The sequence below is a fragment of the Herpailurus yagouaroundi genome, unplaced genomic scaffold, assembly GCF_014898765.1.
Source record: "Herpailurus yagouaroundi ecotype Mexico unplaced genomic scaffold, PumYag 208, whole genome shotgun sequence".
Lineage (NCBI taxonomy): Eukaryota > Metazoa > Chordata > Mammalia > Carnivora > Felidae > Herpailurus > Herpailurus yagouaroundi.
The window spans coordinates 3,186,849-3,212,795 of NW_024412439.1; the positions used below are offsets into that span (position 1 = coordinate 3,186,849).

Consider the following 25,947-nt stretch of genomic DNA (forward strand, 5'->3'; position numbering starts at 1 on the left):
AGAAAGAAAGAAAGAAAGAAAGAAAGAAAGAAAGAAAGAAAGAAAGAAAGAAAGAAAGGCAGGCAAATGATGTGAACAGACATTTCTCCAAAGACATACAAATGACCAACACACACATGAAAAGATGCTCAACATCATTCGTTATCATGGGAACACAAATCAAAACCAAACTGAGGTACTGTTTGGCTAGATTTGTTTGGGAAAAAAAGGAAAAAAAGGAACAAGTGTTTACAAAGATGCAGAAAAATTAGAACCTTGCACACTACTGCGTGGGAATGTAAAACTGTACAGCCACTGTGGGAAACTTTTGCAGTTCTTCGAAAAGCTAAATATAGACATATGACATATGACACAGCAATTCCACCTAGGTATATAAGGTATATATCCCAAAGTACTGAAAACGGGGACTCAGATACCAAGGTACTGAAAACGGACTCAAACAGATACTTGTACACCAACATTCAAGCGGCATTATTCACAACTGTCACAAAGTGGAAACAACTCATGTCCGTTGACAGACAAATGGATGAACAAAATGCGGTATCTACATCCACATTTATATATGGCGCTGTATAGTGGTAATACAGTCCACTATGTGGACTATTATTCTGCCACAAAAAGGAATAAAGTTCTGACACATACACTACAATATGGATAAACCTTAGAACATTACACGAAGTGAAATAAGCCAGATACAAAAGGACAATTATTGTGTGGCTCCATTTACATGAAGTAATTCAAACAGGCAAATGCAGAGAGAAAGAAGGTACATTAGAGGTTCCCGAGGACTGGGGGAAGAGGAGGAAGGGGGATTATTGCCTAATGGGAACAGAGTTTCTCTTTGGGGCAATGAAAACGTTCTGGAAATAGTGGTGATGGTTACAAAATCCTGTTGTGCACTTAATGCCACTAAACTGGAACATTTAAAAATGGTTAAAATGGTAAATCTGTGTTACATACATTTTACCACAGTAAAAAAGATCACATGCAAGTTAATTCTTGGAATCATTATTAATAAAGACTAGCCTAGGAAATTCTAGCATATAATTTTATTTGTGAAGCTTAGAACCACTTGAGAGGGTGACCTTTGCTCTTTTTCAACAGTTCACTCTTTTCCCTTTCACTCAACTCCCTGGACTCGGACTTAACCGCCCCATCGTTTCATTTTATTACAAGTACTCACCACGCACTGAAGTCAGCAATGACCTCCTAATACTGAAAGCAAAAGAGTATTTTTAGACATACACTGACCTATCTGCCACATTTTATACTTTACTTACTCCTTCCTTCCTGAAACTCTTCTACCTCTTGGTTTCCAGGACATGATCGGCCCTGGTTGTCAGAGTCTGTTTTCCACAGGGGATCCGAGCACAGATCGGTTTAAAATAGTCCACCTCCGACGATGCTGAGCTTCCTTACACAGTCTTTACTTAAACTGACCTGCTGGAAAACAAACCTGTAGTTCTCCCTTCTCTGCTTCTCTCTCACAATTGCCATTTTGCACACACAAAAAGCTTAAGGCTCACCCTTCCTGGACCTTATACTGGAGCACTGTCCCCCAAAGCATAAATGCCTCCAGAGCTCCTTTGACAAGCTAACAGTTCCCAAATTTCTGCCTTCAACAAAATTGAAGAACGTAAGGCATTAACTAACATTTTCATCTTAGATAAAGAAGTGATTTAGGGCATATACCTCATAACAAACTACTTTTATGAATAAGGTTTCTTGGCACCTTCATCAGAATAAAAAATAAGAATAGAGTACATGGCTGCCTTCATTCTATCAATAAGTGATAGTTTGAAAACAGCCATCATCTATCTCATTAATGCATGGATGCATTTCCATGAAATTTTACTTATATTTGATCAATTTGTTTCTCATTTTTGTAAATGATTGCTGTTTTGATCAGTCTTATAATATTTCCATCCAGAAGTTTTTTTTAAACAGATGTTGGCAAGGATACGGAGAAAGAGGAACCCTCTTGCACTGCTGGTGGAAATGCAAAATGGTGCAGCCACTCTGGAAAACAGTGTGGAGGTTCCTCAAAAAGTTAAAAATAGAACTACCCTAAGACCCAGCAATTACACTACAAGGTATTTATCCAAAGGGTAAAAAAATGCTGATTCAAAGGGGCGCATGCACCCCAATGTTTCTAGCAGCACTCTCAACAACAGCAACTTATGGAAAAAAACCCAATGTCCATCAACTGATGAATGGATGAAGAAGATGTGGTTTATGTACACAATGGAATATTACTTGGTGATAAAAACAAAACAAAACAATGAAATGTTGCTATCTGCAACAATGTGGATGGAACTGGAGGGTATTATTCTAAACAAAATAAGTCAGAGAAAGACAGATGTCACATGATTTCACTCATATGTGGAATTTGAGAAACTTAACAGATGAACATAGGGGAAGGGAAGCAAAAATAAGATAAAAACACAGAGGGAAGCAAACCATAAGAGACCCTTAAATACAGAGAATGAGGGAGGTGGGTGGGGGGGATGGGTTAGATGGATGGTAGGCATTAAGGAGGGCACTCTTCAGGATGAGCACTGGGCATCTTATGTAAGAGATGAATCACTGGGTTCTACTCCTGAAGCCAAGACTACACTGTATGCTAACGAACTTGAGAATAAAAGAAGAAAAAAAAGAAGTTTCTTAAAATAGAGCATCTTTCAGAAACAGATGCTTTCCCATATTTTTGTTGTTAAATAGAAGTAAGATAGGTTGATCGATAAAGGACTCGGAATAATCAAAGCGACTCACGTGAGGATAAATTTTGTGAAAAAAAGAAGAATGAACACATGAGCTCCGAGAAAATAAGGAACAGAAAGAGAAGTTTTGTTAAAGACAAGTTTGTTCATACATAGTGTCATTTTAAGTGGATGATGATACCAAATCACTATGGTATTTAGATTCCGTCAGATAATTTTAAAACTGTATTGCAGCAGTTTTGCCTTAAAATGTCAATACTTTCAATATGGCAAATTATATCCATCTTTTAAAACTTAGGAAACTTCTAAATGTCAACTTAAAAATGTACAACATAGCTTTTCAAAGTTCTTTTAAGAAATAGGCAAGCAACAGGTTTGAAGACCACTGTTTCAGTCCTTTTCCTTCCTCTCTCTCCTTCAGAGGCTTCCGCCTCATAGTATCTTTACCTGTTGGGGACCCTCTGGGTTCACCTCTGAACAGCTGCCCTCTCATTTTCCACCGTCCCTTGGATCACAAGCACCGATCTGGACCTTTAAACCCAGATGGGCCCCCGCGCATGCAAGATACATCTCCAGCTGGATGTGTCACAGGTACCTCAAGCTTAATTTGCACCAAACTCGAGTTGTCTCACCTTCGTTGCTCTTTCCTTAATCTCTATCACACTGTCACAGCCACGGAACCAACAGCCATCCAACAAGCTGGAAGGCCAGGATTCATCCAGGTCTCCTCCCTCAACTTTGCCAATTGCGAGGACTTGGCAGCCTTCCCTCCTAACTTACTCCAGCCTGTCTTGTCTCTGTTTCGCTGTCCTATCTCAGGCTCACACTCTCCATGTTCTCTCTGCCTCTAGTCTATCCACCTCAAATCCACCCTCCACAGAGCAGCCAGAGGTAATCTGTCAGACACAAGCATCCAGCGCCAGTTAAAGGCCACGCCCCTCAACACAGCACTTAGAATGAGGGCCGCTGCCGGTCTGCAAGAAAACTGTGTGTGCAACCTGCATAAGCAAAGGCAACCCTCTGGTACACAGGACCTGGCAGACTGCCCGAGCTGGATTTCGGTCCTCGGTTGTCCCCTCGACCTACAGAAGTTAACTTCCAAGTATTACATGTTACCTCTAGTGAATCTGCCTGTGACATTTCCCAAAGCCAGAAGGTACAGTACACCTAGCACTGGAGGAGAGCATACAGCCACCGGTACACAGGACAATTAGGACAGACATCGAGTATACACAGCTCTCTTGCCATCAAGACATCAGGCGATTTCCCATTTCAGTTTGCCCATCCTTTTTACAAGAGCAAAACTATTCATGGATTAACAGGTAAATATCTAATTTCACATTTAAAACTTCAAAAAATTTTAAGTGAACCGTATGAAAATCTTTGTGAAAACAAATACAGTTTTATATTGGAGTCCTGGTGGAGTTAAGCATGAAATCTCCATCTTAAGCGAACGTATTTGCCTTTTAAAAACTAACACCCATGGAAAGGTATAGCCACTTTGGAAACAGTCTAGTAATTTCTCAAACGGCAAACAGAGAACTACCATATGATACAGCAATTCTACTCCTGGGCATATTCCCAAGAGAAAGGAAAATTCACGGTCACATAAAAACTTGTGCATGAGTGCTCCTAGCAGCATTACTCATAACAATCAAAAAGTGAAAACTCAAATATTTATCAATTGATGACTGGACAAATGAGGCATATAAAGAAAAAACAAACATCAGATTTTCATACTAAAAATCTCTGTACACTCTTAAACTTAAAAGTTCTTACATCTCACGGACTTCCTTGACCTCTTAGTACCATTTTTAAATACCTTTAAAGCAAATTAAAGTTTTTAAATGGGCTTTTTACTGTAATATACCTACACCTTATCATTTTAATTTTGAGGAAAAGATAACTCTCGTCAGGGGGAACATGTCATAAAGTTCATAGCTATTCAAAACACATCTAGGATGACATCAGTAGATTTTATTTTTTCCTAGCTATGGAAATTTAGCTCACCTAAATTTTCAAATGTATAAGCATGATTTGGCTTCTTCTTTTGTTGCTCAAGGGAAAACCAATGATCTGAATTTTGGTGAATCTTTTATAATATCTGAAACCACCTTAAGCTGTTCTGCAATTTTTTATCTAAATATCCAAATACTCTAATTATGTGGACTAATTTTTCCGATGAAATCTAGAAAATACGACTGATGACATTTCACCCAGAAATGACTCATATTTTAAGAGTATGGTTTATAAAATGATAGATATTCACTAACCAAAAAAATTCCAGGAACACATAATAAAACTAAGCAGCAAATTGCCCCAAATCCCACCACATGGAAACAATGCTAAAATTGGGTGAATCCTGTACCCAGACATCACTTTATTTTTACATATGGGTAAATGGATACACAGGCAAAAATAAAACTTTAAGTGAAGAATATTTGGTTTGTTTTTATACAGGTATTAGGAGAAAAAAATAAAATGAAATAAAGCTTAAATTGGAAGGAATTGCTCCTTTACCACCAGAAATTCATTCCTAAAAGATTATTGCTAAAGGATAAGGGGAAAACTATGAAAAGCATTAAGATGGGATTTTTTTTTTTATAAGCCTAACATTTCCATTTTAGAAGTATCAGATTACTCCAGACACAATCTTCAAGTGCGTACCTTTAAACGTCTCCCAATACCTACAATACCTCTAGATCCTGTAGTTACATTACTATTACTTTGTCAAGATTTGCTATTGACGTTCAGTTATGGAACCATAATTCGTCCAGATGTCTCACATGGACTTTTTACTTACAACGGTGTGTGGCTTACTACAGTCCTTTTACCATGGCTTCCATTCTTTGGCTGGATTCTATCACCTAAAATTCTTCCAAGAAGTTTAAGTTTTCAGTCTAAGACTGTCCACCTGTCGCTTTTATTCTTAAACTTGAGTGGTACATAATATTCTTGGATCTCATTTCTTTTCCTCCGAACTTTGTGGCTACTGCTCCCCTATCTTCTATCCTGTCGTTGCTTGAAGCCAGACTTGTTCTTCCCTGTCAAAGATTTCTTTTGCTTCCTGAATTCTTGATTCTTTTACTTACCCTTGAACTGTGAAAATGAGCCAAGTTCTGTCCTGATACTGATCATTCTGTGTAATTATCCTTGGAGCAAAATATGCCCTATCCATCTACAGAGTTTCTTCCTTCACTTTAAAATGATCAATTATTACTTCCTTTCCTTGACAGGTTTTCCACCTCAGAAACACACATTCTCATGAAATATTGGATGGTTTTATTTAAAAAAATTTTTTTTCAACATTTATTTTATTTTTGGGACAGAGAGAGACAGAGCATGAACGGGGGAGGGGCAGAGAGAGAGGGAGACACAGAATTGGAAACAGGCTCCAGGCTCTGAGCCATCAGCCCAGAGCCCGACGCAGGGCTCGAACCCACGGACCGCGAGATCGTGACCTGGCTGAAGTCGGACGCTTAACCGACTGCGCCACCCAGGCGCCCCATGGATGGTTTTAATTTATCAACTGCTTTATAATTGCTTTAATTTTATTCTTTTCTTCTGCATCCACTCTGATTGTCTCTGGACTTTCTCACATGACAAAGGTCTAACTTTTAGCCACAGCTGTTGTATTCCTTGCTTTTTTATATTTTATACACTGAATTTATAATGGTGGGCCTGGGGGAACTGGAACGTCCAATCTTTCATTTTATCTAATTGGGTTGTCTTGTACTGTTGTCAAATATCTTCTTTTTAAAAGGTTTTAAGTTCGCCTACAGTGTATAGCACTTAGGGGGCAATTTCTTCATTGTTTTGTCTTCTTACACACTGGGCGCTTTGTTTTTGACACTCTGTATTGCCTTCTTTAATTTTCTCTTCCAGGAATACCTTTGCCCTGTCCATGGCTTCATTACCCTCCTGCTCAAGGATGTCACATGCAGCCCTACCCAGACTCTGTCTTCGCTATAAAATGGTATGCGTGCCTTTTCCTTGCTCATCCACTTTGCTTGGCATTTGTCTGCAGACAGAGGACTGGCGTTGGCTTTCTACATGCTTTCCTATAGCTGAGGGAATAGGGAAATGGGGCAAAGGAGAAGAAAACTTGGTTGGGGCTATGTTGCCCTTCTCGAGGATGCTGGCCCGCCCTACAAGCCAGATGCGTAAACCAGTCCTGAGGGCTTCAGCTCATCACTTTGGAAAACGGCACACCGTGCCCGCCCCTCCTGCGAGATGGCGCAAGAGGGGTTCCCAAGCAAACAGTTCACTACTACCACACCCTAACTATTCACATTTTCTCAAATTAGGGAGTATTTCCGAGAAACCTTAGGATTTTATTGACCCTCCTTCTTTCTTCAACACTGCTTCTTTGAGAGTAGAAGTAGGAACTAGGTGCAAGATTCTTCTAATTCCTTCCTTAAATGCCATTTTCCCAAGTTTACGGCAGTGGCTGTATGCCTTTCCTGCTTTATACAGGGTGGGTTTTGGCCACTTTTCGAAAAGCTATCTTTATGTATTTGCTAGATATGACGGAGGAGAGGGATCTGAATTCCCTGCACAACCTTCACCAAGGAACGTATTTTATTACAATTTTAAACACAGCCAAATAATTTCAATCCTTTTATCATCTTAAAACCTAAACAGTAAACATATCTTTAAAATAGGAAATCAGGTTCTTTACGAAATTGCTAAAACAAGAAAGGCAGAAAGGCAATTTAATAAAAAGTAGTTATTATACTTTAGATTAAGAGTGTAAATGGCGCAAGAGAGCGGAGATGGTAAGGACACTGCGGAAGTGAGAGCCTTCCGTGAACAGGCCAACATCACCTGATCACAGACTATCCTTTGAGGACAATCTCATTACTATTCTCATTATTACAGGTGAGAAAACTAAGCCTTAAAGAATCTAAATCAGGAATTTGCAACCTTCGTTGCAAATGAGAATGACCTGGGAAACTCTAGACCCACACGAACGCCTGGGCCCAATCCCAGGAGCGGATTTAATAATTCTGAGATGGAGTGTGGGCATCAAGTTTAAAAACCAAGGTGCTTCTAGGGGCGCCTGGGTGGCGCAGTCGGTTGAGCGTCCGACTTCAACTCAGGTCACGATCTCGCGGTCCGGGAGTTCGAGCCCCGCGTCGGGCTCTGGGCTGATGGCTCGGAGCCTGGAGCCTGTTTCCGATTCTGTGTCTCCCTCTCTCTCTGCCCCCTCCCCGTTCATGCTCTGTCTCTCTCTGTCCCAAAAATAAATTTAAAAAATGTTAAAAAAAAAAAAAAAAAACAAAAAAAAAAAAAAAAAACCAAGGTGCTTCTAAAATGCCGCCGAAACCGAAAACACCAGTTTACACATACGACCAAGGCCATAAGCTGACCAGAATGCAAACCTAGTCCACCAGACTTCCCACTACACAGCACCAACTGTGAACTCTGGAAACAAGTTTGAGGAGTTTTTTTAACTATTATGATAACTACTCCAAAAGATCATCAGATATAAAAGAGCCCAATATGTAAATAAGTGACCACTCGCAGCTTGGTTAATAAAATTATCGAGGAAAAGTAACGTTAAATTTAATGGCACACTTATGAAGTGAGTACACACACACCGCAGAAGGTGCATCCTAGATGGAAACACAAAAGAACGCCGTTACCTGTCAGAACCTGGGTGAAATTCCGAGAGCAAGGAAGGTCGTCTGCGAAGCTGCTGTTGCTGCTGCTGCTGCAAGAGCTGTGACGCCTGGCTGACTTCAAGATGAGAAGAACGATAGTCAGGGACTGCAAATTCCTAATAGGGAAAAAATCATAAATTAATTATTAGCCAAAAATTGAAAAGCATCGTGAAATTAAACCAAGTATCAATGCGCAGAGGCAGTGACGGGCTGCTAAGTGTGGAAAGAAGCAGCAATGATGGTTTCAGTCCTTCACGGATCTGATTTTTTCCTCTTAAACCTAACCATCAACATTTTAACCGAGCATCGTTCAGAAGAATTCAAAATGAAATTTTGTGTTCAGTCTACATTTCCCTCATTCTACTGTAACATGCATTATAAGTAACTCTCACTCCATATTACTCAAATAGTAAGATCTCAAACTCACGTGTTCAATATGAAATCTTAAAAATCATTCCAAATTAAATTCAAAATCAGTAAGCTAGCAGGGCCACAAAAGCCATTCGGTTAAATCCATGAAAATTTACAAACGAAGAGACGGAAGTCCAGAGATTCAATCTGCTAGGTAAGAGTAACACTCTCCATCATTCTAGGTGGGTGCCTTTATGTTTATTTTCCTACTTTTGACTCTTCGTTGAAAAAACAAAACCTTCTTTTCAAAAGTAGTCCATTAATGCTAACAATCACAAACAGGTATTTATACCCAGAAATGCCAAATAACCCAGGAATTCCACTCCTAGGTATATACACAAGGTATATGTCCATACACAAAACTTTGTACACAAATTTTCAAAGTAGTGTTATTCACCATAGCCAAAAACCAGAAGGAATCCAAATGCCCAGTGACTCATGAATGGATCAACAAAATGTGGTGTATCTATGCTGTGGGATATTATTCAATCATCAAAAAGACTGAAGTACTAACGATATACGCTACAACCTAGATGAACCTAGAAAACATAATACTATGTTAAATACAAACAGACATAAAAGGGCACATATTTTGTGATTCTGTTTATATAAAATGTCTGTAAGAAACAAATCAATAGAGACAGAAAGTAGATTAGTGGTTGCCAGGGGATGGAGGGAAGGGGGGAATTGGGATTAACTACTATGAGGTATAGGTTTCATTTCATTCCAAGTTCTGGAATTAGGTAATAGTAATGGATGCCCAACATTTGTGAGGATACTAAAAGATATTATATACTTTAAAATGGTTTTATGTTATATGAATTGTATGTCAACAAAAATTTTTAATCACAAACATAAAATTGAGCTGCCCAGACTGAAACATGGAATAAATAAGAGGCCTAGAGCCCTTTGCTATAAACAGATAATAGTAAAACATAATTCATACAGTCTAAGAAAAAATATCGGATACAAAGTTGAAAACATAACCAAGAAACACTATAAACACTGAAAAAAAGTCAAAGTCACTTAAAAAAAAAAAAGAAAGCACCAGGGCATCTGGGTGGCTCGGTCAGTTAAGCACCTGACTTCAGCTCAGGTCATGATCTCATGGTTCATGAGTTCGAGCCCTGAACTATGCTGTCAGCAAAGAGCCTGCTTCAGATCCTCTGTCTCTCTCTCTCTCTCTCTCTCTCTGCCCCTCTCCCACTTAATACCCGCGCAATCTCTCTCAAAAATAAACATTTAAAAAAATAAAAAATTTAAAAAGAACCAAAACTCACTCAGAAAAGAATTTACAAAGAAATAGATAAAAGACTGAGTAAAAGTACAAAACACACAAAAGTATAAATGATATCCTCAAATAGCAATCAAAGAAATTAAAAAGTTGATCAGTAAAATAGAACAGGTGAAGAGCAAATTAAAGTGAAGACAGAACAGAGAAATTCTCTCAGACAACAGTGAAGCACATATAGATATAGCATATAAAAATACAGAAATTAGGGACGTTAAAAATGGCAGCTAGAGGGGCGCCTGGGTGGCGCAGTCGGTTAAGCGTCCGACTTCAGCCAGGTCACGATCTCGCGGTCCGTGAGTTCGAGCCCCGCGTCAGGCTCTGGGCGGATGGCTCAGAGCCTGGAGCCTGTTTCCGATTCTGTGTCTCCCTCTCTCTCTGACCCTCCCCCGTTCATGCTCTGTCTGTCTCTGTCCCAAAAATAAATAAAAACGTTGGAAAAAAAATTTTTTTTTTAAATGGCAGCTAGAGTAAAAAGCTCAACATTCATGATCTACCGGTGAGAGACAATATTCTAGGAAATAATAGGACAGCATTTCTCAGAAGTTAAAAAGACAAAGCCTTTGGATTAAAAAGGGCTTAAGAGAAAAGCTGGACATATTCTAAAAATTAATCCATCACACTGGATGGACACATCAAAAATTTCAGAAAAGTGAGAATAAAGAGAAAATTTTACTAGATATCATAAGGTCCTTAAAAAAAGGTTTCCTACAAAGTAACAAGGATCATAATAAAAACAGGTTTCTCATCAGCAACACTGTATAGAAGGAAACAGACAAACAACATATTCCAAGTTCAAAGGAAAATAACTTAGAACCTACAAATTCAATAACCACACCCTCTCAAATTTTAGGACTACAAACTTTTCAGAATTCAAGAACTCGGAAAATTTACCAACCACAGCCTCTCTCTGAAAGAATTTCTAAAGGATGTATCCAGCAGGACAAATTAAGAGTAAGGAGTAAACTAAAACGAACAGTGCACTTGGCTTCCAGCTATGAGCAGGTTACTGTCCAGAATTACATTCCCATAGTAAACAGCCAAAAAAGTGGGCAAAATATAGTGACTATTCTCAGACACCAGAAAACAGACTGCACAGGACTCAATCTCTGAGAAAAATCACACAAATGAGGTAAGTCCTACAGTACTCCAGACTTTTCTGCCTAAAGGCAATTTCCAAATTGTGTCCCTGGGAAGGGAACCCGAACAGTGTTCTGTAATCTTGTTCACTGAAGAAGCAACCACACTAGTTTGGTAAAGCCATGTGGACAGGATTTCTGGAGACTTTCTATGAGAAGAGAGTTAAACAGAGAAAGACTTCCTGAAATGTGAATTTGGGTTCTCCTAAGTCTTTGGATGAATTCCAATCTGTAAAGGCACAGGGGAGAACATAGACCACTCTCAAACAACTCTGGTTGTTCTTAGAATAAACAGGAGAAACTATAAAACACACACTTCCCAGAGCACACATGGGGCCAGAACTCATTCGAGTTTCCTCCAGCCAAAGGGAAGAAACTTCAATGAATACATGAAATAATCACTAGATATCCCAGGACGAATAAGACCTAGAATAAAGACTACTCTCGACTTGCCCTTAAAGAGTTTAAAAATAAACTTCAAAAAGTAATTTAACTGGCCACCAGAAGGCATTCAACTTTCTTTAAAGGAATACAACAAAAGCCACTAATAAAATGTATACAATTCACAATGTTCATATTCCATTCAAAAATGAAAAATCCAATGTCTGTAATGAAAATCTCACTGGATGAAATTAACACTTAGCTGGAACCCCAGAAGAAGAAGAAAAAAAAAAAAAAAACAAAAAACCACTGAACATGAAGTCATCATAAAACTAAGCAAACTGATAAAAAACAAAAAACAGAAAAAATAAAATGAATAGAGGTCCAGTGACCTGTAGGATAATACAAAACACAAGTCATTTGTGTTTCAGAATAAAACTAGGGGGAAAGTACACAAAAAAATGTATCTGAAGAAATAATGGCTGAGAACTGCCAAATTTTATGAAAATTCTGAATCCACAGAAGCATGAAGTTCAGTGAATGTCAATACTTATATATAAAGATAAGAATGACCAGGGGCGCCTGGGTGGCGCAGTCGGTTAAGCGTCCGACTTCCGCCAGGTCACGATCTCGCGGTCTGTGAGTTCGAGCCCCGCGTCGGGCTCTGGGCTGATGGCTCAGAGCCTGGAGCCTGTTTCCGATTCTGTGTCTCCCTCTCTCTCTGCCCCTCGCCCATTCATGCTCTGTCTCTCTCTGTCCCAAAAATAAATAAACGTTGAAAAAAAAAAAAAAAGATAAGAATGACCAAAGGTCAGAAAACCACACAAGCCAGAACACAACAAATGGCATCTATTAAAATGCTAAAAGAAAATAATGGTCAGGGTGCCCGGCTCAGTCGGTTAAGCGTCTGACTTCAGCTCAGGCCATGATCTCACAACTCATGAGTTGGAGCCCCGCATGGGGCTCTCTGCTCTCAGCGCGGAGCCTGCCTTGGATCCTCTGTCTCCCTCTCTCTCTGTCCTTCCCTCACTGGCACTCTGTCTCTCTCAAAAATAAATAAACATTAAGAAAAAGAAAAGAGGGGCACCTGGGTGACTCAGTTGGTTAAACGTCCAACTTTGGCTCAGGTCATGATCTCACAGTTTGTGAGTTCAAGCCCCACGTTGCACTCTATGCTGATAGCTCAGAGCCTGGAGCCTGCTTCAGATTCTGCGTCTCCCTCTCTCTCTGCCCCTCCCCTGCTCACATTCTGTCTCTCCCTCTCAAAAATAAACATTAAAAAAAAATTTTTTTAAACAAAAAAAAAAAAAAGAAGAAAAAGAAAAGAACTGTCAACTTAGAATTCTGTATCCAGTAAAAATATTCTTTAAAAATAAAGCTGAGGGACACCTGGATGGCTCAGTCAGTTGAGCATCAGACTCTACTCCTGATTTCCACTGAGGTCATGATCACAGGGTCGTGGGATCAAGCCCTGTGGCAGACTCCGTGCTGAGCACGGAGACTGTTTAATATTTTCTTTCTCTCCCCCTGCCCCCCTCCCCCATTCACACAAGCTCACACTCTCTAAAAAAATTAAAATAAAATAAAATAAAATAAATAAAACTGAAATAAACTTTTTCAAATAAATAAAAGTTGAGAGTTCACTGCCAAAAGGCACGCACTAAGAGAAATGACGTTCTTTAGGCAAAAAGAAAATAGCATCAAAAGGAAACTGAATATATACAAAGAAGTGAAAGATGCCAGAAATGTTATATATGTGGGCAGTTAGAGAAGGAACAAAATAATGAGGAGAAATCAAGAAAATAGAAAAAAAAAACAGTAAAAATGGATGAAACCAAAGTTAGTTATTCTCAGAAAAGAATCGATTAAACTGAGAAACCTCAAGGCTAGACTAATAAAGAAAAAAAAGAAGGGAAAAATACTTATCAACATGAGGAATGACATCACAACAGATCTCAAAGACACTGAAAAGATAACAGGAATATTATGACATCTTAATATAACTGAATATATTGAACAACAAAACTTACCCAAACTGACTCAACAAAAAAATAAAGAATGTGAATTATAACTATTAAAGAAATTGAATGCATAATTTCAATTCTCCCCACAAAGAAAATTCTAGGCCCTGATGACTTTGCTGATAAATTCTATCAAATTTCTTAGGAAGAAAAAATACTAATCCTAAGAAAATACAGGAAGAGGGAACACTTCCCAAGCTTTTCATTGAAGTATAATCAGCATATAATGTTATGTTAGTTTCAGGTGTACACATATTGATTTGACAATTCTAGACATTACCCAATCAATACTCCCCAAGATACGTGTAGCCACCAGCTGCCAACAACATCCCTAATGGTGAAAGACTGAGTGTCTTCCTCTTAAGATCAGAAACAAGTCAAGGATATTTACTCTCACCTCTTCTATTCAACACTGTACTAGCAATTAAAGCCAGTTTAATAAGAAAGAAAGAGAAAAGCATCCAAAGGTACAAGCAAAACTGTCTACTCTCAGATTGCAGGATCACCTACATAGTAAATCTTATGAAATCTATTAAAAAGCAGCGAGAAGTAACAAGTAAGGTTGCAGGATACAGGATCAAATATACATGGGAGCAATGAACTGAAAACTAAATTCAAAAAAGCAATATATTTACAAATGCATCAAAAGTATGAAATATTTAGGAACAAATGTGACAGAAGATGTACATGACCTATGCACTGAAAACTACAAAACATTACCGAGAAAAATTAATGAAGACCTAAATAGATGGAGAATTATATCATGTTCATGGACCAGAAAAATCGAAGTGGATGAGATGTCAGTTCTCTCCCAAATGTATCTCTAGACTCAATACAAATCTAATCAAAACCCTAGAGGGGTGCCTGGGTGGCTCATTCGGTAAAACATCTGACTCTTGGTTTCAGCTCAGGTCATGATCTCCCGGCTCGTGAGTTTGATCCCTGCAGTGGGCTCTGGAGCTGACAGCAAGGAGTCTGCATGGGATTCTCTATCTCCCTCTTTCTCTGCCTCTCCCCTACTCGCTCTCCCTCTCTCAAAATAAATAAATAAACTAAAAAAAAAATTTAAAAACAGAAAACCCAGCAAGCGTTTCTGTAGAAACTCGCAAGGTGCTTCGAAAATGTACGCTCTCAAAATAAATAAACTTAAAAAAAAACAAATCCACTAAAATGAATACAGAGGGGCACCAGGGTGGCTCCATCGGTTAAGCCTCCAACTCTTGATCTCAGCTTAGGTCATGATGTCCTGGTTTGTGAGTCTGAGCCCTGAGTCAGGCTCTGCGCTGATAGCACGGAGCCTGCTTGGGATTTTCTCTCCCTCTCTGCCCCTCCCCCAATTATGTGCACGCGCGCTCTCTCTCTCTCTCTCAAAATAAATAAACATTTCAGAAATAAAAAGTAAAAATTAATAAAATGTATATAGAAATGGCAAGAAATAAAATATTCAGAACAGTAATTCAGAAAAGAATCACTATTCAATTTCAATTTTACTATAAAGTTATAATAATCAAGACGGTGTGAAAAGCTTTATTAAAAGATGACATTTTGGGGGCACCTGGGTGGCTCAACTGGTTAAGCCTCCAACTCTTGATCTCAGGTCAGGTCATGACTTCATGGTTCAAAAGTTCAAGCCCCACATCGGGCTCTGTGCTGACAATACAGAGCCTGCTGAAGATTCTCTCTCTCCCTCTCTCTGTCTCTCCCCTGCTCTTTCTCTCTCAAAAAATAATAAACATTAAGGAAAAAAAAAAAAGACGTTTGTTTACACAGAAAATCACATAGGTGTGAGGTAAAGATACACAAAATACATCAATAGAATAGTACAGAGAGACCAGAAATACACTTGCACGTATATGATCAACTGATTTTCAATGAAAGTGCCAAAACCATTCAGAGGAGTAAGAAGAAACTTGTTTTTTTTTTTTTTAAGTTTATTTATTTATTTTGAGAGACAGACAGAGAGTACATGCAAATAGGGGAGGGACAGAGAGAGAGAGAGAGAGAGAATCTCAGGCAGGCAGGCTCTGCCTGTCAGCTCAGAGCCAACTCCAGGCTCCATCTCAGGAATGGTGAGATCGTGACCTGAGCCAAAATCAAGAGTTGGACCAAATGAGCCACCCAGACGCCCCAAGAAAAATCTTTTCAACAAATGGTTTCTAGAACAAGCGAATATCTATATGCAAAACAAGAACCTCAACCATTACCTCACACCATAAACAAAATTTAATTCAAAATAGGTGACAGACTATGTAAAACAGGATTTTAAAAACTTAAGAGGAGAAAACCTCAGTGATCTGGAGTTTGGCAAAATTCTTAAATGTAACACTTAAAAAGCAAGAAATATTAAAGACAAAAGTTAATAAATTGGACTTGATACAAATTATAAAGATAAGCTGTCCAACAATACTGTTACGAAAATAAGGCAATACTTTATATAATCTAGATAAAACACAAAGATACATGTTTTCTAAATAATTTTATTTGTAATAGCCAAAACTGGAATAGGTAACTAGATAAACAAATTGTGATATATCCATAGGCAGCAATAAACAAAAATTAACTACTCAGATGCACCAGAACTTGAAGAAATCTCAAAAACATTATAGGAAGCAAAAGAAGCCACAGATAAAAGAGTTCATGTAAAATTCAAAACAAATATAATCTGTTATGACAAAAAGCAGAACAGTGGTTTCCTAGGAGCTGAGTTTGTGCAAAGTACGGGAGAAGGACTAATCTGGATGGGGCACATGGGAAACTTTATGGGGTGACAGAAATACATCTTCACTTTAGTGGTGGTTTTATGGGTGTATGAATCTGTGAAAATGTATACATATAAGAAAATTGTATTATGTATCAATTAAACCTTAAAGTTGATTTAAAAAAATAAAAACAGGGGAGCCTGGGTGGCTCAGTCGGTTAAGCGTCCGACTTCGGCTCAGGTCATGATCTCACAGATCGTGAGTTCGAGCCCCGCGTCGGGCTCTGTGCTGACAGCCTGGAGCCTGGAGCCTGCTTCAGATTCTGTGTCTCCCTCACTCTCTGCCCCTCCCCCGCTCATACTCTGTCTTTCTCTGTCTCAAAAAATAAGCATTAAAAAAAAATTTTTTTTTTTAATAAAAACAAAGAAGCAGCAAACTAGGAAATCAGTATTCAGACAAAGACTATGGGCTGAGGGAAAACAATGCAACCAAAATTCAATAGCCAATGAGGATTAAAATTCTCAATCTAGCAATAGAAAGCAACTTCTTTAACTGAAAATGGACATCTACAGGCATGCCTGCGTGGTTCAGTCAGTTGAGTGTCCAACTCTTGATTTCAGCTCAAGTCATAATCTCACGGTTTGTGGAACAGAGTCTCATATTGGGCTCTGAGCTGATAGTGTGGAGTCTGCTTGGGATTCTCTCTCCCCCTCTCTCTGCCCTTACCCCGCTCATGCGGAAGCTCTCCCTCTCTCTCAAAATGAATACATTAAAAAAAAAAAATGTTTTAAGGGCATCTACAAAAATATGCAACTAACATACTTAATATTTAAAAAGTGAGAGGCACCTGGGTGACTCAGTTGGTTAAGCGGCCGACTTCAGCTCAGGTCATGATCTCAGAGCTCTTGAGTTTGAGTCCCACATCGGGCTCTATGCTGACAGCCTGGAACCTAGAGCCTACTTAGGATTCTGTGTCTCCCTCTCTCTGCCCCTCTCCCGCTTGCGTGCTCACGCTCTCTCTCTCTCTTAAAATAAGTAAACTTTAAAAAAAAGACTGTTTTAAAATATATATATATATACTTATCAAATTAAATATGTTTATAAATAAATATATTGATTGATTGATTTGAAGGACAGAGCTAATCCCAAGCTGGCTCCGTGCTAACAGTGAGATCGTGACCTGAGCCGAAATCAAGAGTTGGATGCTTAACCAACTGAGCCACACCCAGGCACCCCAAATTTGCTTTTCCTCTGAGATGACCATTTCACCCCTTCCCTTCCTCTTTTTCTTCAACCCTTACGTTCCTGTCCCAGCCTGCTCTGAGCTAATAATTTCTTCTCATATTTTATTTTTCACAAGTTAATCAGCATACAAACGCTTTCATCTTCCTACCGTCAGCCTCTCAAGAAGGTACAGGCCCTATCCTGGCCATCGCTCAAGAGATGCCAAGTTATCTGGCCAGCTTAATACTAAACCAGAACTTGAAGCAATAAAATAGGGTTTCTTAACCTGGAAACCCTAAACAACTGATATTTTTCTAACAACAACTCCTACAAATGAAAACAAAGACATGGGCGGGGCGGGGGGGGGGGGGGCGCCTGGGTGGCTCACTCGGGTAAGCATCTGACTCCAGCTCAGGTCACGATCTCAGTTCGTGAGTTTGAGCCCTGCATCCAGCTCTGTGCTGACAGCTCAGAGCCTGGAGCCTGCTTCCGATTCTGTCTCCCTCTCTCTTTGCCCCTCCCCCATTCTCTCTCTCTCTCTCTCTCTCTCTCTCTCTCTCTCTCAAAAACTAAATAAACATAAGAAAAAAAATTTTTTAAGGAAGAAAAAAGAAAGCAAAAGACATGGTCACTAGCTGCAATCTGGCATAAAGCCAGACTAAGACAAAGATAATTAATCCCCAACCTTGGGTTCCTCATCTTTGAGAACGGTTCTTGCCATTTAAAATATACAGTTATAACAATCGCATTTGGTTTCTGACCAACAAATGCATTAAACAGGAAAAGAAAAGAAAGCGCCAGCGGGCACGCGTGCACGTGCGCGTGCGCGCACACACACACACACACACACACACCCACGCGCACGCTACTTGGGCAAGTACATAGTAGTTGATCCTTACCTGCTGGTGACGCGTGCTGGGAAACGTGTACTGAACAGAGTGAGGAGGATAACGACTTTGTTCTGTGCTGAATGCTCCTTGGTTGGGAGGATAACCTGAACTTGACATTATCAGTAAAGAAGTCCTCACCAGGCTGTGAGATCAAGTCCAACAAACAATCATGTTTCTAGGAAACCACCTAAACAGAATGGGAAAAAATAGAATTAATAAGTACTAAAGCACCAGGTGTACTTCTAATAAATTATAACTATAGCTATATAAATAAAACCACAATTACCAGTAAAAGCTTTCTCTCATGTATTTACTTAATAGAAATTATTGAGGTTTGAAAAACATTAGTGGGTCTTTTCCTGTACACTTAAAAAAGCATTAATATATCACAAATATCAGTAGCTATATAAAGTAATACGATGTATATAAAATCTCGGCATGGAACTTGGCACATTGCAAATGCTCATTACATGTCCTTTTTTTTTTGATAACTGAGAATCAAATGTTATATATTATAGAAACAAAAACCTATGGTTGTAAATGTTGGGGTTGTGAAAAGTCAATTGTTAAAAAGATTCAAGATTATTTCCAAGGTAAGCATTGGTGCAGAGGAAATATTGTCTTTATTAAATAATTCCGCCTGCAAAACAGCCTAAGACAACAGTGAGGATGAGAAAGTATTCAAGGAAGAACACAGTGAACTTATCACTTCCAGGAAAACAACTGCCAGCATTTATGAAAATTGGGATTTTGGAAAAACTTGTACTTGCTTTCCGTGAGCTTGACGGCTTCCCCACATTTAAAGACTTTTCTGGCAAGACTGGTGGTGATACTAACAAGTGTGAGCTTTTGAGATATTACATAATAAAATAGGTCAACATTTGAAATGTCTATATAACTCAATGAATCAATATTTTCCAAATGACCAATATAGAATGTGACTAAATTATTCATGAGTGCAATATTTATTTAAAGTGCAAGACATTTTACTACAAATAAAGTACAAGACAACCCAATAAATGTTTAACGTGATAGAATACGAAAAGTTCATTGATGTGGCTTCAGATTCTACACAGCAATGAACCTTTAAAAAAAACTGTCACTTATCTGGTTTGGGTATGGTATCAAAGAATATCTACAATTATCTAAAAAGGCTATTAAGGGGTGCCTGGGTGGCTCAGTTGGTTAAGAGTCTGACTCTTGATTTCTCAGGTCATGGTCTCACAGATCGTGAGTTTGAACCCCACGTCAAGCATGCTGCTGTCAGCGTGGGCTTGCTTGGAGCCTCTGTCCCCCTCTCTCTGACTCTCCCCTGCTTGTGCACTTGTGCACTCTCTTGCTCGCTCTCTCTCTCTCTCCTTTCTCAAAACTCAGCATGAAAAAAAATTAAAATAAAAAGGCTATTAAAATCCCCTCTCTTCCCAAATACTGCATGAGATTAGCTTTTCTTTATAAACTTCAATCAAAACAATATTGCAAGACTTAATGCAGAAAGCAGATACGAGAATAAAACTATCTTTTTAAGCCAGATATCAGACGTTTGCAAAAATGTAACACAATGCCACTCTTCTTATCAAATTTTGTTTTTATTCCAGAAAACAGTTACTTATCATAAAAATGTTATTTATCTAGGGGCGCCTGGGTGGCTCAGTTGGTTAAGCCTCCGACTTCGGCTCAGGTCATGATCTCACGGTTCATGGGTTCAAGCCCCGCTTGGGCTCTCTGCTGAAAGCTCAGAGCCTGGAGCCTGCTTCAGAGTCTGTGTCTCCCTCTCTCTCTGCCCCTCCCTGTTCACGCTCTGTCTGTCTCTCAAAAATAAATAAATGTAAAAAAAAAAAAAAATTAATGTTATTTATCTTAGCATATGGTGAGTTTATAGTATTTTTACATGAACTAGTATCTTTAAAATGGCCATTTTAATATCTAATATGGTAAATATCAACATATATAACCCACAGAAGCAAAAGCTATTTGGAGTCCTAAGTTAACTTTAAGAGTATAAAGGAGTCTTGAGATCAAAAAGTTTGATGACCACTCACCTAGATAATTAAATCATCTTTAGATTGACTAGCATTAGTGACCTGGAGTGGCCAGCCAGATCCATGCATACACTGCTTCTAGAGACTCTGAACCTGGTTAATGTGAGATTTTGACACCATGTTTATATCAAGTGAACTCCCCTATTGGACAAGGGATGTACCAATTAGATCCCTCTCCAAGAATGTGGAATTGAGAATGTCATCTGCAGGGAACTGAGTTGCAAAGTGGCCAGAGTAGGAGTCAAGGTGAGCCAAAGCATGTGCCAGAGAAGTTAGGGAGGGAGCAGAGAAGGCCAGTCTCGACAAAGACTAGAGTAGATCTGCAGAGACAAGAGAGCCAAGAGACCTTGCAGGCCCTGGAGACACAGGAGCCTTGGCTCCTGACTCTTTCTTTGCTCCAGGGTCAGTCCCCATAAGAAAGTATTGTACATCTTTCCTTTGCCCTTAAACTACCTACATGGTCTTACATAAGGCCTCCTTTACTTAATATAGATGGGAGTAGGTTTTTATTGCTTAGAATTGCCAGAGCTCAAGTTAAGTCCCAAAATAACTATACAAACTTTGGAAAAAACCCAAATGTCATGTCCATCCATCAAATGATGAATGGACGAATAAAATCAGGTATATCCATACCAGGGAACATTAATCCACCAAGAAAAGAATCAATTACTGTTCCACACTCTAATCTGGACCAACCCTGAAAACATCGTGCTAAGTAAAAGAAGCCAATCATAAAAGTCCACACTTGGTGTGATTCCTTTCAGACTGGAGTCCAGAACAGGCAAATCTATATGACAGAAAGTAGATTAATGGCTGCTTAGGGATGGTAGGACGGGGACAGAGGGATAGCAAGTGATGGGCAAAGTGCATGGGATTTCTTTTGTTTTTACTGCAGGAGAATATACATAAAATGTACCATTTTAGCCATTTTTAAGTGTACGATTGCGTAGCATCATGTACATTCACACTGTTGTACAACTCTCACCACCACCCGTCTCCAGAACTGTTTCATCTTCCCCAACTGAAACTCTACATCCATTAAACACCAACTCCCCGTTTCTCCTCCCCTCAGTCCCTGGCAACCACACTTCTAGTTTCTGTCTCCAGAACTTCCACTACTCTAGGAACCTCATGTCAGTGGAATCAAAGAGCATCTGTCCTTCCATGACTGGACAATTTCACTTAGCACAATGTCTCCAAGGTTTATCCATGTGGTAGCATGTATCAAAATTAACTACATTTTTAAGGCTGAATAATATACGACTGTATTGGGAGTTTCTTTTTGAGGTGATAAAAATGTCCTAAAATTGACTGTATCATATCTCTAAATACACCAAAAACCACTGAATCGTATACTTTAAATGGATGAATTGCACGGTACACAAATTTTTATCTTAACAAAGTTGTTTTGAAAAAATTACCAAGCCAAAAACAAACAAAACTACACAAAGCAACCATGAAATTTAAAAATGATTGTGCGGGGGGGGGGGGGGGGAAGCAGCACGGGGGCGGCTCAGTCGGTTAAACATCTGACTCTTGATTTTGACTCAGGTCATGATCTCATGGTTCATGGGATCGAGCCCCGCATCAGGCTCTGCGCTGGCAGTGCAGGGCCTGCTTGGGATTCTCTCTCTCCCTCTCTCTTTCTGCCCCTCCCCTGTTCACTTGCTCTCTCAAAATAAAAAAATAATTTTTTTAAAAAATGATTGTGTTGGGGCGCCTGGGTGGCGCAGTCGGTTAAGCGTCCGACTTCAGCCAGGTCACGATCTCGCGCTCCGTGAGTTCGAGCCCCGCGTCGGGCTCTGGGCTGATGGCTCAGAGCCTGGAGCCTGTTTCCAATTCTGTGTCTCCCTCTCTCTCTGCCCCTCCCCCGTTCATGCTCTGTCTCTCTCTGTCCCAAAAATAAATAAATGTTGAAAAAAAAAAAAAAATGATTGTGCAGGGGCGCCTGGCTGGCTCAGTCAGAAGAGTATGCAACTCTTGATCTCCAGGTCATGAGTTCGAGCCCCACATTGGGTAGAGAGATTTAAAAAAAAACCTTTAAAAAATGTTTTTTTAATAAAAGAAAAATGATACTACAGCAGTCCAAATTAACATGCCACATTTCACAGATTCTAATAACCACATGTGTCCACATCGTAAGAACTCTAAAGTCAGGGCACCTGGGTAGCTCAGTCAATTAAGCATCTAACTCTTGATTTCAGCTCAAGTCATGATCTTACAGTTTGTGAATTCAAGACCCACTTTCAGGGCAGAGCCTGCTTGGGATTCTCTGTCTCCCTCTCTCTTTGCCCCTCCCCTGTTGGTACTCTCTCTCAAAAATAAACATAAAAAAAAACAACAACTTTAAACTCAATATGCATCCTACAATCAATGGCATTATATGATCTAATTAACAGCACTTTTTCTTTAATCTTCGAGGTAAATAACATACACAAAGACATCTTTTTAATGAGATACAGTATTAGAGAGTTACTGCAGCCAGTAAGTCTTCAGTTTTTGCCTAAATTTTCCCCTGGAGACTTCACATCACAGAAATTACTATTTGCTTATTTTCATTTTAATTTGTTCATCAACTCTTAGGATAAAGAAAACAAGTTAAGGACACTAATATTATAGTGATTTACAATCTAAGGCCCTTTAAAAACCAGGTAACATTTACAGTACTTTCAAAAAGCCTGAAAGAAATACATATATAAAGACAGAGAAGGACATCCTTAGCACAATCCCAAAAGCACACACAAGAAGACAGGTATCTTGGCCTTATAAGATATATTTTTTTATTTTTCTGTACAGTACAGACACCTTAAAACAAACTACAAACTAGAAAAAATAAAACAGCAAAATTTTGATATAACAAATATATATATTTCTTACAAATCAATAAGAAAAAAATGATCACAATGGAAATATAAGACATGAGAGAGATATGGGATCAACAAAGGAAAAAATTAATGAAGTCAATTCATCAATAATCACAGAAAAATAAAATCATTCTTTCCAAAGAAATTGACAAAATATTGCAAATAACACCTCCTATTGGTACAAGTTTGAAGAAGAAAGCACTCTTTTAGACACTACTGGTGTGTTATGTAAAATGGGTACAAATTGCTCTCTAAAGAAGAAAGAAGGAAATAAGGAAATATACATGATAAGCCTTGAAAATACACATATCCTCAGGGCACCTGAGTGGCTCAGTCAGTTAAGTGTCTGGCTCTTGACTTTGGTTCAGGTCATGATTTCACAGTTCAGGAGCTGAAGCCCTGCATCAGGCTGGGGCATCTCTCTCTCCCCGCCCCCCGCTCTTCCCCACTTGCTTGTATGAGTTATTATTTATTATTTAATAAATAAATAAACTTAAAAAAAGAAAATACATATATCTTCTACCACAGCAATTCCACTTCTAGGAATCCATTTGATTATTCAGTACAGAGATACCCAAAGATGAATGCCTGAGAATGCTTCTCAAGGAATTGTCTTAAATATCCAATACGTTAGCTTGGAAAATAGTCTTTAAAAAATTTAGTTAATAGCAATTTTTATTTAGAGTATGCCACAAGAAAACCACATATGAGAACATTCTGTTTTATAAAAGTATGATTTGTGTGTAACACTTGTATCCAGTTTTTCAAGTGTGCCTGTCATATCTTCGTAAGATTTTAAGACCAAAAGCAGGAATGTCACAGGTTCAACAACTATCTATTGAGCAATACACTACTATGTACCAACACAGCTCTGAACACTGGCATAGAATGGTGACCAAGATATGCCATCTTATTGTGAAGTGATACAGAAATAGACAAATAATCAAAAGATAATATGATAAAGTGCTATTAATAAAACAGGATGAGAGAAGGGTGCTTGGGTGGCTCAGGCAGTTAAGTCTGAGCCATGAGTGTGATGCCCCACGTTGGGCTCCATGCTGAGCATAGAGCTTGGCTGGGATTCACCCTCCCCTCTCTCTGCCCCTCCCCTGCTCCTGCGCACTCTCACACACACGAAACAAACTTTAAAACAAAAACAAAACAACAAACAAAAAAAACAGGATGGGAGAGAAGGGATAAGGGAGACATTTCTGGCATTTCTGATGGGGTGATCACAGAAAGCCAATCTCAGTAAGATGACCCTATGCCCTGATTTCCTGAAACAGACCCAATTTACAGCTATTGTCCTAGTGCAGTTATTAATTATGCTCCATTTCCTTCTCAAAACTGTCCCAGTTTGGGTAACAAATTATATTCTAAGATGACTTTTGAGCCAAAGCTTGAAAGATGAGAAGAAAGCTAGCTAGCCTTGCAGGGACAAGAGCAGCCCTTGGAGAGGAACCACACAAGTCTTAAGGCAAAGCAAGGAGGCCCAAGAAGAATAAGAGAGGATGGCAGGGGTAGAGGCCGGAGAAGGGGCAGGGGGAAATGGAGATACCTCCCTCTGTATTCTGAATATTAATCCTTTTTCTACCTTTATGTGACAAATGTTTTCTTCCAGAATTCATAACTTGTTTCATATTTCTGAAGGCCTTCTCTATCCCAAATTAAAAAAAAATTCTCTACATTCGCCTCGTATACCAAGGTTTCATAGATATATATATATATATATATATATACACACACATATATACACACACACACACACACACACAGCTCCTTAATCACCTAAATTTTTTTTCTAAAAAATGCTAAGGTAGGAATCTAGCTATATTTTCTTTACCAATTGATAGTTAATTATCCCAACAAAAACCTTTCTTTTTTTTTTTTTTTAAATGTTTATTTATTTTTGGGAGAGAGAGACAGAAAGATAGAGCGTGAGCAGGGGAGGGGCAAAGAGAGAGAAACACACAGAATCAGAAGCAGGCTCCAGGCTGTCAGCACAGAGCCCAACACGGGGCTCGAACTCACAAACTGTGAGATCATGACCTGAGCCAAAGTTGAACACCTAACCAACTGAGCCACCCAGGCGCCCCACAACAAAAACCTTTGTGAACATGTCTGTCCTTCCACAATGATCTGAAATGCCATCCTTATTACAACCCAGCAATTTCAGTACATACTCTAAAGAAACTCACATATTGTACTTAACGTACAAAAAGATGTTTACTGCAGCAATGCAATCGGCCGCATATTAAAACCACCTGGTCACAATCAACAAAGCTAAAAGTCAACCAATGGAATGGGAGAAGATATTTGTAAATGACATATCAAAGGTTAGTATCCAAAATCTATAAAGAACTTACCAAACTCAACACCCAAAAAAGAAATAATCCAGTGAAGAAATGGGCAGAAGACATGAATAGACACTTTTCCAAAGAAGACATCCAGATGGCTAACAGACACATGAAAAGATGCTCAAGATGTTCATCATCAGGGAAATACAAATCAAAACCACACTGAGATACCACCTCACATGGGTCAGAGTGGCTAAAATTAACACCTCAGAAAACAACAGATTTTGGTGAGGATATGGAGAAAC

At 39.0% G+C, this 25,947-nt stretch overlaps 1 protein-coding gene across 13 annotated transcripts in view; it reads right to left on the reverse strand.

Annotated features, from left to right (window-relative positions):
- NCOR1 (nuclear receptor corepressor 1) overlaps positions 1–25,947 on the reverse strand; it is a 161,019-nt gene that overhangs the window by 120,291 nt on the left and 14,781 nt on the right. For all 13 annotated transcript variants that reach the window (XM_040453104.1, XM_040453095.1, XM_040453101.1 and 10 more), the window contains exons 2-3: positions 18,452–18,629; positions 8,369–8,502 (exon numbers count right to left, since the gene is read on the reverse strand). In XM_040453104.1, coding sequence (XP_040309038.1) covers positions 8,369–8,502; positions 18,452–18,559 — 242 coding nt within the window. In that variant the 5' untranslated portion in view covers positions 18,560–18,629. The remainder of the gene's footprint in view (positions 1–8,368; positions 8,503–18,451; positions 18,630–25,947) is intronic.